Here is a 12,604-nt window from a genome sequence, read left to right on the forward strand (position 1 = left end):
TCCACCTTGGACCTACCCCCACCTCCAATCCCCCGCCGCTCCTTTCCCCGTTTCTCCAGCAGAGGGCGCAGGCCCGAAGGTTCCGCCGGCCCCGCCCCAGCATGGCCCCGCCCCGCCCCCGGCGTAGGGGCGGGGGAGACGGGCACGGAAACCTCGCTGCGGCTTTCCGGGAGCTGTGGGCACGCGGGCTGCTCGGAGCCGGTGGCCCGGGGGTCGTCGCTGCGCAGTCTGGCCGCGGCCGGCCGCTTCCCCGAGCTCACCGGTAAGCCGGTCCGCCTCTGGGACGCGCGCCCCTCCCGCCTCGGGCTCGCGCGCTCGGAAGGGGCGCGTCCCGCGCTCTCCCGGCACCGCCCACTCCCCTCCCCACGGCCGCTCCTCCCTCCGCCCGGATAGCCGGCGGCGGCGGCGGCTGCGGCGGCGGCCGGGAGAGGCCCCTCCTTCAAGCCCTGCTTCTCTCCCTCGCTCGCAGTCGAGCCGAGCCGGCGGACCCGCCTGGGCTCCGACCCTGCCCAGGCCATGGCCGGCAACGTGAAGAAGAGCTCTGGGGCCGGGGGCGGCGGCGGCTCCGGGGGCTCGGGCTCGGGTGGCCTGATTGGGCTCATGAAGGACGCCTTCCAGCCGCACCACCACCACCACCACCACCACCTCAGCCCCCACCCGCCGGGGACCGTGGACAAGAAGATGGTGGAGAAGTGCTGGAAGCTCATGGACAAGGTGAAAGGCCTGCGGAGCGCCGGCTGTTGCAGGGTGGGCGTGGGCGGAGGGCCGCGGGGTGGGGAACGAGCGGACGGAGGAAGCGGGGGAGGGGACGTGTCTGGTGAAGCCGGGGAGGCGCGGAGCCGGGGTGACCGGCCGGGGGATGGGGGGCGTGGGGGCGGGGACGAGGCCGGGAGGGTGGGGGGCGGCGTGGGGGAGGGGCTGCCGTTGGGAGTCGGGGAACGCTGGGGTGCCGCGTTTGGGGTAGCCAGACAAAGATGGAGTGGGGGCTGGGGCGAAGGTTAACTGGGAAGCCAGTGGGGCGGAAGTATAATGGGGGGTGCGGAGTTTGGGGCTCTGTGCAGGGTGTAGGGATGTAGGTCACGGAATTGGCCTGGGAGGTTAGCAGGGAGGGCGTGAGGAAGAGTGTTTGATTTACCGGCTGGGGCTCTTGGCTGGGTGAGATCTAACCAGGGAAATTAGGTTCCTGGGCTCTGATTGAGGAACCTGGCTGGGGTCAGGACAGCTCCGCAGGGAAGCTGTGCTCTGGGTGAGAGTGTAGTGCCTTCTCATTAAGATGTAACCCGAAGATAGAAGACATAGGGATGTTTAAGTGGGGCAAGGAAATAACTTTCCTCCACATCTAGCGCCAGCTCAAGTTTTTTGTTACCCTCAGAAACACTGGATGTGATCCATTGCTGGTGCTGAGATATGCACTGATTAAACCACAAGTTCTGGTTAGAACTATTATCTTCTGAAAGATGGACTGGCTGAGCCTGTTAAGCAGCAGCAGATTCTGACTTCTTAATAACTTCCTCCCTACTACACCGCTTGAGCTGGGTTCTTTTTTTCTGGTAACGGTTCTGACTCCTCATTACAGGTCCTGACTTTAAACTTGTTCGATGAGCTTCTTTGATTACGCTTGTTTGTTTGTTTTTAGCAAATGCGAACAAAAATAACTCCTTTATATTTAGCCAGTAAGTTTGTCATTTGGGAGACTTTTACTTCCTTATAGTTGTTTCTGTATAATGAAATGTAGTTAGTCTCAAGTAATTAAGTGTTTAAGCAGTCAGACGCTTTGGTAGAATTCAGTACGTTTTCTTGGTATTTTTCATATTCATTAATTACTTTGGCAAAATTCATATTGCGCATGAAAAGTGATTAGAAGTATCTGGCTCGTTCTAACAGAATGGTGTTATTTCCTCCAGGGTAAAATTTGGTTTTCTTTGGTTCCTCTCTGGGCCTCGGTTCCTCTTCTGTAAAGTTCTTCATGGGCTGTTTTGGACTAGAAACCGCTAATACAATGATTATGAAGCGCTTAGCCAATGTAATGTGCAATTCAGATGCCTAATAAGTCCTGTGTGTGAATTAACACTCCTGTAGTGCGTGCCAGTGGTTTCATAGCTACCTTTTTAGGGCTGGTTTTTCTCATATTAAATAATTGGTATTGTAATTAATGACACAAGTATTTGTGTGTTGATTATATTGGTGGTGTAGTACTAATTTTATTATTAAAATTATAATAAAATCCTTACAGAAAGTTTAGGTGCGTAAAGGAAACTTTAAATGTGTCGCCTCTTTTAAAAAAAGCGCATCGGAGGTATTCAAATGCTACAGTTTGTTAGTTTGCTTTTTAGGGATATATCGTTAAGGACTAAAAAATTTCCTCTGGCATAGAAAAAAATACCTTTATAATAAGTGTCTCGTATCAGACATGTGGGTGCAGTACAATCAAAATTGTACTGATTAGTGACCCCTGCTTAAGAATAATCTCTTTATTAAAGAGATTCTGTATTCTGTTTTTTTTTTTTCTTGAGATGGAGTGTCTGCTCCTGTTACCCACTGGGCCCGGCCCTCTATTCTAAAAGAATAAGAATATTCTGTATTCTTATTGAAGTGTTTTGTAAATACAGAGTAAGATATAGGGTAGTCCTATTCTACAAGGTAGCCCAAATAAAATCCTCCCTTAAGTCTTACTCCTTCATCTATTTAAAGTATGTGTATTGAATTTTGATTTATTCAGCAGAATGTTTAATTATTTGGGAAGAATAAAGAGGACTCAAAGTTTCGACTCAAATTGCTTTTCAGGTTTGATAGTTTCACAGAAAGTAGGCTTCTAGCTTTTCCATTCCAGTGTAGGGAGAAGGATGTTTTATTTTTGTATTACTTGCCTCAGAGATTGGTTTTAGTACTATCTCCTCCCCCTGTATCACATATATCTAGTTGCTCTGAAAACGTAGTATTTTCTGATGTGTCAGTCTGATAGGTTTATGCTGCTTTCCAGATCTTTGAATACCTCTGTGATGTTACTAGATTGCACCATCTCTTTTACCATTGATGTTTTGAGCATAAGGTTTACTCTTTTTTCACTTTATTTTTATTGTTGAAAGTCTTAAATGTGTCACCACACCTGGACTTCAGGTGCTACAAGTGGTGAAGAACCTACTGTCAAATCCACAGATGTCCCACACGTTTAATTCTTTTTAACAAAATTTCGGGGCCGGGCCCCGTGGTTCACACCTGTAATCCCAGCATTTTGGGAGGCCGAGGTGGGCAGATCACTTGAAGTCAGGAGCTCCAGACCAGCTCTGTCAACATGGTGAAACCCTGCCTGTACTAAAAAATACAAGAATTAGCCAGGCGTGGTAGCAGACGTCTGTAATCCCAGCTACTTGGGAGGCTGAGACAGGAGAATCCCTTGAACCTGGGGCAGAGGTTGCAGTGAGCCAAGATCATCGTACCACTGCATTCTAGCCTGAGCTACAGAGCGAGACTCGGTCTCAAAAAAAAAAAAAAGAAAAAAAAAAGTCTGTTTAATTCCTTTGAATGATACACATTTAGTTCTTTTTTTTTTTTTAATTTTAATTTTAATTTTTTGAGACGGAGTTTCACTCTTATTGCACAGGCTGGATGCAATGACACGATCTCAGCTCACCGCGACCTCTGCCTGCTAGGTTCAAGTGATTCTCTCCTGCCTCAACCTCCCGAGTAGCTGGGATTACAGGCATGTGCCACCATGCCCAACTGATTTTTTTTTTTTTTCCCCCCCTGTTTTCAGTAGAGACAGGGTTTCTCCATGTTGGTCAGACTGGTCTCGAACTCCCGACCTCTGGTGATCTGCCCGCCTCGGCCTCCCAAAGTGCTGGGATTACAGGTGTGAGCCACCGCGCCTGGCCATACACACATTTAGTTCTAAGTCACCATCTCATACCTGTTTTATCTTTGTTGTTGAAGCTGGATGAATATTATTCCAGCCAACTCTTAATCAGTTTATTGAATTAGCACTGGGAACTGTTAGTCTCTTTCCTTCCCCCAATATGGGATCTATACAGATGGAAAAATTGGCATAAGACATGGGTTCTGGTTAACATAGGCCCGATTTCCTAATCCTTTATGGAACTTAAACTTACTATTGGAAAAATGTTTGTGCTAGAATGCTGTTATTAAACTAAAGTTAGACAGAGCCTCTGGTTTTCTTTTTGCCACCCCAGGATATTGTAATAAACATGTGCATAAGTACTTCTATGTGAAGAAAGTCGCTAGTAAGCCAAAAGACAGTTGGGCAGGGAGGAGAGGAGTGGGAAATAAAGAGAAAAAGTCACCTAAATTGGCCTTAAATGTATGCTGGGCTCACACCTGTAATCCCAGCACTTTGAGAGGATGAAGTAGGTAGATCATTTGATCCTAGCTTGAGCCCAGGAATTCCAGATCAGCCTGGGCAACATGGCGAAACCCTGTCTCTGCAAAAAAATACACATGTTGGCTAGGCATGGTGGTGCTTTCCTCTAAGTTTGAGCTGCTAGGGATGATAGCTTGAGCCTAGGAGATCGAGGCTGCAATGAGTTGTTGAGCGAGCCACTGCACTCCAGCCCGGGGAACAGAGTGAGACCCTGTCTCAAAAATAAGTAAATTGCTTTAAATGTAAATTTAGAAGTATCAAAGTGTTTAATTTGATAAGAGAGTTTATTTATTTATTTATTTGCTCTGTCACCCAGGCTGGAGTGCAGTGGCACATTCTCAGCTCACTGTTTCCTCCACCTCCCAGGTTTGAATGATTCTCGTGTCTCAGCCACTGAGTAGCTGGGATTACAGGCGTGCGCCACCATATCTGGCTAATTTTTCTATTTTTATTTTTTACTAGAGACAGATTTTCACCATGTTGGCCAGGCTGCTCTCGAACTCCTGGCCTCAGCTGATCTGCCCACCTCAGCCTCCCAAAGTGCTGGGATAACAGGCATGAGCCACCATGCCTGGCTCAATTTAGTAAGAGACTTTACATTCCATTATGAAATAGAACAGAGGTTGGCAAACTTTTTCTGAAAAGGGAGGTTTCAGAGCCATTGTAAATACCGTAATCCTCCATTATCCTAGGGGATGTGTTCAAGACACCCAGTGGATGCCTGAAAACCCTGGATAGTACTGAACCCTGTACATATACTGTGTTTTTCCTATACGTACGTACCTCTGATAAAGCTTAGTTTATAAATTAGGCACAGTAAGAGATTAACAACAACAATAATGAAAGAGTACAATTACAAAATACATTGTAGTAAAAGTTATGTAAATGTGGTCTCTCAAAATATCTTATTGTATGCTGGGCGCGGTGGCTTATGTCTGTAATGCCAGCACTTTGGGAGGCCGAGGCAAGTGGATCACCTGAGGTCAAGAGTTCGAGACTAGCCTGACCAAAAAGGTGAAATCCTGTCTCTACTAAAAATACAAAAATTAGCTGGGTATGGTGGTGGGTGCCTGTAATCCCAGCTACTTGCGAGGCTGAGGCAGGAGAATCGCTTGAACCTGGGAGGCAGAGGTTGCGGTGAGCTGAGACTGCTCCATTGCACTCCAGCCTGGGCAGCAAGAGTGAAACTCCATCTCAAAACAACAGCAAAAAATCTTATTGTATGGTACTGCAGGTAATGGTAACCTTAGATACGGGGGGATTACTGTATTTTAGGCTTTGCTGGGCACACAGTAAGTCTCATGTTCTTTGTTGTTATTGTTACAACTCTTTTTATTTTTATTTTAGTTTTTTTTTTGAGACAGAGTCTTGCTCTGTCGCCCAGGCTGGAGTGCAGTGGTGCAATCTCGGCTCACTGCAAACTCCACTTCCTGGGTTTACGCCATTCTCCTGCCTCAGCCTCCCGAGTAGCTGGGACTACAGGTGCCCGCCACCACGCCCGGCTAATTTTTTTTTGTATTTTTAGTAGAGACGGGGTTTCACCATGTTAGCCAGGATGGTCTTGATCTCCTGACTTCATGATCCGCCCACCTCGGCCTCCCAAAGTGCTGGGATTACAGGCTTGAGCCACCACTCCCGGCCACAACTCTTTGTATTTTTTATTTTTTGAGGTAGAGGCTCACTCTGTTGCCCAGGCTGGAGTGCAATGGCATAATCTCAGCTCACTGCAACCTCTGCCTCCTGGGTTCAAGCAATTCTTTTGCCTTAGCCTCCTGAGTAGCTGGGATTACAGGTGCGCACCAGCACACCCAGCTAATTTTTGTATTTTTAGTAGAGATGGGGTTTTGCCATGTTGTCTAGGCTGGTCTTGAACTCCTGACCTCAAGTGATCCACCCACTTCAGCCTCCCAAAGTGCTGGAACTACAAACATGAGCCACCACGCCTGGCTGTTGTTATGACTCTTTAAAAATGTGAAAGCCACAAAAAAAGGATACAGGTGATAATTTGCCCACTCCTGAAGTAGAGCATCTATTTTAGGTTTGAATTTTATTTTCATTTTATTTTATTATTATTTTTGAGGTGGAATTCCACTCTTACTGCCCAGCCTGGAGTGCAATGGTGCGATCTCACCTCACCACAGCCCCTGCCTCCCAGGTTCAAGCGATTCTTCTGCCTCAGCCTCCCCAGTAGCTGAGATTACAGGCATATGCCACCATGCCTGGCTAATTTTGTATTTTTAGTAGAGACAGGGTTTCTCCATGTTGATCAGGCTGGTCTCGAACTCCTGACCTTAGGTGATCCACCTGCCTCAGTCTTCCAAAGTGAGCCGCCACGCCCCGCCCTTATTTTTAATTAGTTTATATAATTGAAACATTAAGGTATTGATGATTTTTAAATGGGATATAGTTTATTAGAAAAATACATTTAAAAGCATGAGCTTGAAAGAAAATTCCTTTTTTTTTTTTTTTAAATAAAAAAAAATATTTTATTGCCTGGGTGTGTGGTGGCTCATGCTTGTAATCCTAGCACTTTGGAGGCCGAGGCGGGTGGATCACTTGAGGTCAGTTCAAGACCAGCCTGACTAACATGGAGAAACCCCTTCTCTACTAAAAATACAAAAAATTCACCAGGTGTGGTGGCGCATCCCTATAATCCTAGCTACGTGGGAGGCTGAGGCAGGAGAATTGCTTGAACTCAGGAAACAGAGGCTGCGGTGAGCCGAGATCGCATCATAGCACTCCAGGCTGGGCAAGAAGAGCAAAACTCAGTCTGAAAGAAAATAATATATATATTTTATTTTTATTGATTATTATTAACTAGTATTTTTTTAAAAAATAGAGACAGGGTCATGCCTGGCATGGTGGCTCACGCCTGTAATCCCAGCACTTTGGGGGACTGAGGCTGGGGGATCACCTGAGGTCAGGAGTTTGAGACCAACCTGACTAACGTGGTGAAACCCCGTCTCTACCAAAATTAGCTGAGCCTGATGGCTATGGGAGGCAGAGGTTGCAGTGAGCCGAGATCGTGCTACTGCCCTCCAGCCTGGGCGACAGAGCAAAACTCCGCTTCAAAAAAAACAAAAGGGAAAAAAATAGAAACAGAGTCTGACAATGTTGTCTAGGCTGGTCTCAAACTCTCTTGGGCTCAAATAATTCTCCCATGTCAGCCTTCCACAGTGTTGGGATTACAGACGTGAGCCACTGCGCCCAGCCAAAAAAGATGATTATTGGCCGGGCGCGGTGGCTCAAGCCTGTAATCCCAGCACTTTGGGAGGCCGAGACGGGTGGATCACGAGGTCAGGAGATCGAGACCATCCTGGCTAACACGGTGAAACCCTGTCTCTACTAAAAAATACAAAAAAACTAGCCGGGCGAGGTGGCGGGCGCCTGTAGTTCCAGCTACTCAGGAGGCTGAGGCAGGAGAATGGCATGAACCCGGGAGGCGGAGCTTGCAGTGAGCCGAGATCCGGCCACTGCACTCCAGCCTGGGCAACAGAGCGAGACTCAGTCTTAAAAAAAAAAAAAAAAGATGATTATTTCCTTCCTTCTAACTTTTCCTGCCTTACCCTATCCACCTTGCCTCCTGTGCCTCCTAAAAGCACCTTAGGAAACTTCCTGTATTTTGGAAGTGGGATGCACTTAGAATTTGCAAATTAGTATATAGCATTTAATTGGACTACTACTTAACTCCTTCCCTTTCTTACCTTCCTGTATTTGCACACTCAAGCATAGTGGTAGGTATTAAGTTGTTACACTCTAGGAGATTACATTACAAATTGTATGTAAGTGATGTGACTATAGGTGAAATACGTCTGAAGTGATAAGGATCTCTTAAGTTTATCTTCTCTGTGTGAAATGCGTCAATATTTTTTCTGTATTTATCTTAACCTCTCAAGATTGTAAAGTCCTTGAGGGTAGCACCTGTAACCTGCTTATCTCCTGCAATAACCAGTTATGGAGCCTTCCATAATAGTAGATACTTTGTAAGTTTTTTGGTCTTGTTTTTATTTTTTTAGAAAGGTATTTATTTATTTATTTTTTAGTACACTTGAAAGAGGGCCAAGTGGGTGACTTGAGACCAAGTGCCTATTTTTATTTTTATTTATTTTTTACTTAAGAGACAGAGTCTTGCTCTAATGCCCAGGCTGGAGCGCAGTGTCACAGTCATAGCTCACTGCATCCTTAAGCGTCTGGGCTCAACCATCCTCCTGCCTTGGCCTTCCAAAGTGCTGGGATTATAGTCACAAGCCACTGCACCCAGCTAGTAGTTGGCTTTGTGGGCCCCCAAGGAATAACTGCATGGAAAAGGTATGGAGGGGGGCATCCATCTTTTCTTTTTTTTTTCTTTTTCTTTTTTCTTTTTTCTTTTTTTTTTTTTTGAGAGGGAGTCTCGCTCTGTTGCCCAGGCTGGAGTGCAGTGGCATGGCCTTGGCTCACTGCAACCTCTGCCTCCTGGGTTCAAGCGATATTCTTGCCTCAGCCTCCTGAGTAGCTGGGACTACAGGTGTGTGCTATCACACCTGACTAATTTTTGTATTTTTAGTAGAGACAGGGTTTCGCTGTTTTGGCCAGGCTGGTCTCAAACTCCTGACCTTGTGATCTGCCCGCCTTGGCCTCCGAAAGTGCTGGGATTACAGGCATGAGCCACCACGCCCGGCGGGGGGCATCTATCTTAATTACATTAAAACTTATTTATTTCTTGCAGTAGCCCTTTGTTGGTATCATCCCTGTTTTATATATAAAGACATTTAGGCTCAGAGTGGTTAAGTAACTTAGTTAATAATGGAGCCTGACTTGGAATGGTGGATTACCCACCGTCCTAAAAGTTCTTCCATACATTACCTTCTCAGGTATACAACAAAGTCTCAATCACAAAAACCATTTATTTAGAAAGTGACCTGTTGAGGTCACCTGCTGTATAGACCTCTGACTTATACAGCATTCCCCTCCATTCGAGGGAAGTAGACATTCTCTGTTTTTTTAATTATTATTATTTTTATTTTTATTTTTATTTTTTTTGAGAAGGAGTCTCACTCTGTGGCCCAGGCTGGAGTGCAGTGGCCGGATCTCAGCTCACTGCAAGCTCTGCCTCCCGGGTTTACGCCATTCTCCTGCCTCAGCCTCCCGAGTAGCTGGGACTACAGGCGCCCGCCACCTCGCCTGGCTAGTTTTTTGTATTTTTTAGTAGAGATGGGGTTTTACCATGTTAGCCAGGATGGTCTCGATCTCCTGACCTCGTGATCCACCCGTCTCGGCCTCCCAAAGTGCTGGGATTACAGGCTTGAGCCACCGCGCCCGGCAATTATCATTATTTTTAAAATTAATTAATTAATTTATTTATTTATTTTGAGACGGAGTCTTGCTCTGTCACCCAGGCTGGAGTGCAGTGGCACGATCTCGGCTCACTGCAAGCTCCACCTCCCAAGTTCACGCCATTCTCCTGCTTCAGCCTCCTGAGTAACTGGGACTACAGGTGCCTGCCACTACACCCGGCTAATTTTTTTTGTATTTTTAGTAGAGATGGGGTTTCACTGTGTTAGCCAGGATGGTCTCGATCTTCTGACCTCGTGATCCGCCTGCCTCAGCCACCCAAAGTGCTGAGATTACAGGCATGAGCCACCGTGCTGAGTCCCGGCTGGCTAATTTTTATATTTTCAGTAGAGACGGGGTTTCATCATATTGGTCAGGCTTGTCTCGAACTCCTGACCTCAGGTGATCCGCCTGCCTCAGCCTTCCAAAGTGCTGGAATTACAGGCGTGAGCCACCCTGCCCAGCCTTTTTTTTTTTTTTTTTTTAAAAAGACATAGTCTCTCTCTGTCACCCAGGCTGGCGTACAGTCTCGGTTCAATGCAGTGAGTGGCATGATCTCACCTCCGCCTCCCGGGTTCAAGCAATTCTCTTGCCTCGGCCTCCCAAGTAGTTGGGGTTACAGGCGTGTGCCACCACACCAGTTAATTTTTGTACTTTGATAGAGATGGGGTTTCACCATGTTGACCAGGCTGGTCTCAAACTCCTGGCCTCGAGTGACTCACCCACTGTGACCTCCCAAAGTGCTGGGATTACAGGTGTGAGCCACCGTGCCTGGCCAGTAGACATTCTCTTGAATGACAGTAAGATAGTGTTTAGCTAGTACTATTCAATGAAATATCTGTTGTCTACTTAAAAGGTTGGTGTTTCTTCAAATTGTGAGTGCTAGTTACTTTGGGTGGTGATCGTAGAGGCTTTTGTATACTTTTCCAGTTATACTTAATTCATGTTGTCTACTACATTTTTTATTTTTTCTGATCAGATAGGTCAGATTGTAGTTTACTTTTTAGCTTCAGTTTATTAACATCTCTCTCTCCCCCGTTAGAGCTCCTTAGGACCAAGGCTTTGTCTTAACATAGTCCCTCATTTTCTGTCGAATTAATTGAGGGGATCTGGTAGGGAATTTTTCTTTTTTTTTTAGCGAGTGCTCTGTAACTCGCTAAAAAAGTAACATTTACTAAACGAGGGTTTACCTCATAAAGGTAGTATATAATTATTGTAAAACATGATTTTTTTTAATGCCTATGAAAAGCTCACCCAAAGGATGTAAGATTCTTCATAATTCCTTAATGTAAAACATGAGACGGTTGGGTATTTCATGTAATCAGCAATAGGATTTTGAAAGGCATGTAGAATAAAAGTAGGGTTAGGCCAGGGAAAAAGATTGTATGCTCTCTTCATTTTGTGAGTTTGGTTGAAGTTTTTGCTGATTCTTGCTATAGGAAAAAAGTTATTTTTAATATGTTTTTAGCCAGCAGTATACATATAATGAATCTGATAAATCATGGTCAAATTGGTCCTGGAGTCTTCCTCTTCAGCAGAGTTCAATGTTATATTCAAACATACAATGATATTTATACTGTGATAATTTCCCTGATGATTAACCTAGAGTGTTAAAAGCCAAATGGACTGAATATTTGTTTGAAAACAGCCTACATTTTTGTTTTATTTTTTCGAGATGCCGTCTTGCTATGTTGCACAGGCTGTGTTGCCCAGGCTGACCAACATGGTGAGCTCCATCTCTACTAAAAATACAGAAATTAGCTGGGCGTGGTGGTGCATGCCTATAATCCCAGCTGCTTGGGAGGCCGAGGCAGGAGAATCATTTAAACCTGGGAGGTGGAGGTTGCTGTGAGCCGAGATCACGCCATTGCACTCCAGCCTGGGCAACAAGAGCGAAACTGTCGCAAAAATAAAAAAGCCGGGGGTTGTGGCCGGCGCCTGTAATCCCAGCTACTCGGGAGGCTGAGGCAGAAGAATTGCTTGAATTTGGGAGTTGGTGGCTATGGTGAGCAGAGATTGTGTCGCTGCACTCCAGCCTGAGTGACAGAGCTAGACTCTGTCTCAAAAAAGAAAAAAAAAATTGTTAGAAAAGGGGCATTTAACAAGTCACTGAAATATTTTCATGATTAGCAAATTTTGTGCTGGAAGAAAATAGGTAGGAGTAGGCAAGCACCTGAAAGCCAGCGTCAGCTTTGTCCCCACAGTGCTCCTTCCTGCAGCAGCTTCTGCAAGGAGGGAAAGGGGGTGCTAATGATAGCACTGGTGGTGCACATCCACTGGGGATCCAAGCACTGGCGAGATGTGATGCCACTATCATAGGTGCACCTGTGGTTCTCTCACAAGAAATAAGCAGCCACTCTGGGTCCCTCTCTGCTGTTTTTGGAATGGCTAGTGAGTCGTGTGTGACAGCATCCCCTGCCTGGGCACCTTCTCACAACCACCACTGTTTGCTGCCTTCCCTGTGGCTTGAATCTGGCATGGAGGAAGGACTAAAATGAGGCCAATTCATTGGTGCTTCATTGAGTGGGGATGGGATCCTAATTTCTGCTTCCTTTTTTCTTGGACTTATTGTATTGTATTTATTTATTTTTATTTTATTTTATTTTATTTATTTATTTTTTGAGATGGAGTCTTGCTCTGTTGCCAGGCTGGAGTGCAGTGGTGCGATCTCGGCTCACTGCAACCTCCGCCTCCCGGGTTCAAGCGATTCTCCTGCCTCAGCCTCCCGAGTAAGCTGGGACTACAGGCGCTCGCCATCACGCCCGGCTAATTTTTGTATTTTTAGTAGAGACGGTGTTTCACCATACTGGCCAGGATGGTCTCGATCTCTTGACCTCATGATCTGCCTGGCTCGGCCTCCCAAAGTGCTGGGATTACAGGCGTGAGCCACCGTGTGCAGCCCATATTTTTTTTTTTTTT

General features: G+C 46.1%; 1 protein-coding gene across 1 annotated transcript in view; it reads left to right on the plus strand.

Moving 5' to 3' along the window:
• Window positions 1-153: 153 nt before the first annotated feature.
• Window positions 154-12,604, plus strand: part of CBL (Cbl proto-oncogene) — a 100,880-nt gene continuing 88,429 nt past the window's right edge. Inside the window, exon 1 of the mRNA XM_008021188.3 lies at window positions 154-714. Coding sequence (XP_008019379.1) covers window positions 517-714 — 198 coding nt within the window. The 5' untranslated portion in view covers window positions 154-516. The remainder of the gene's footprint in view (window positions 715-12,604) is intronic.

This window comes from Chlorocebus sabaeus, chromosome 1, assembly GCF_047675955.1.
Source record: "Chlorocebus sabaeus isolate Y175 chromosome 1, mChlSab1.0.hap1, whole genome shotgun sequence".
In the NCBI taxonomy this organism is placed as follows: Eukaryota; Metazoa; Chordata; class Mammalia; order Primates; family Cercopithecidae; genus Chlorocebus; species Chlorocebus sabaeus.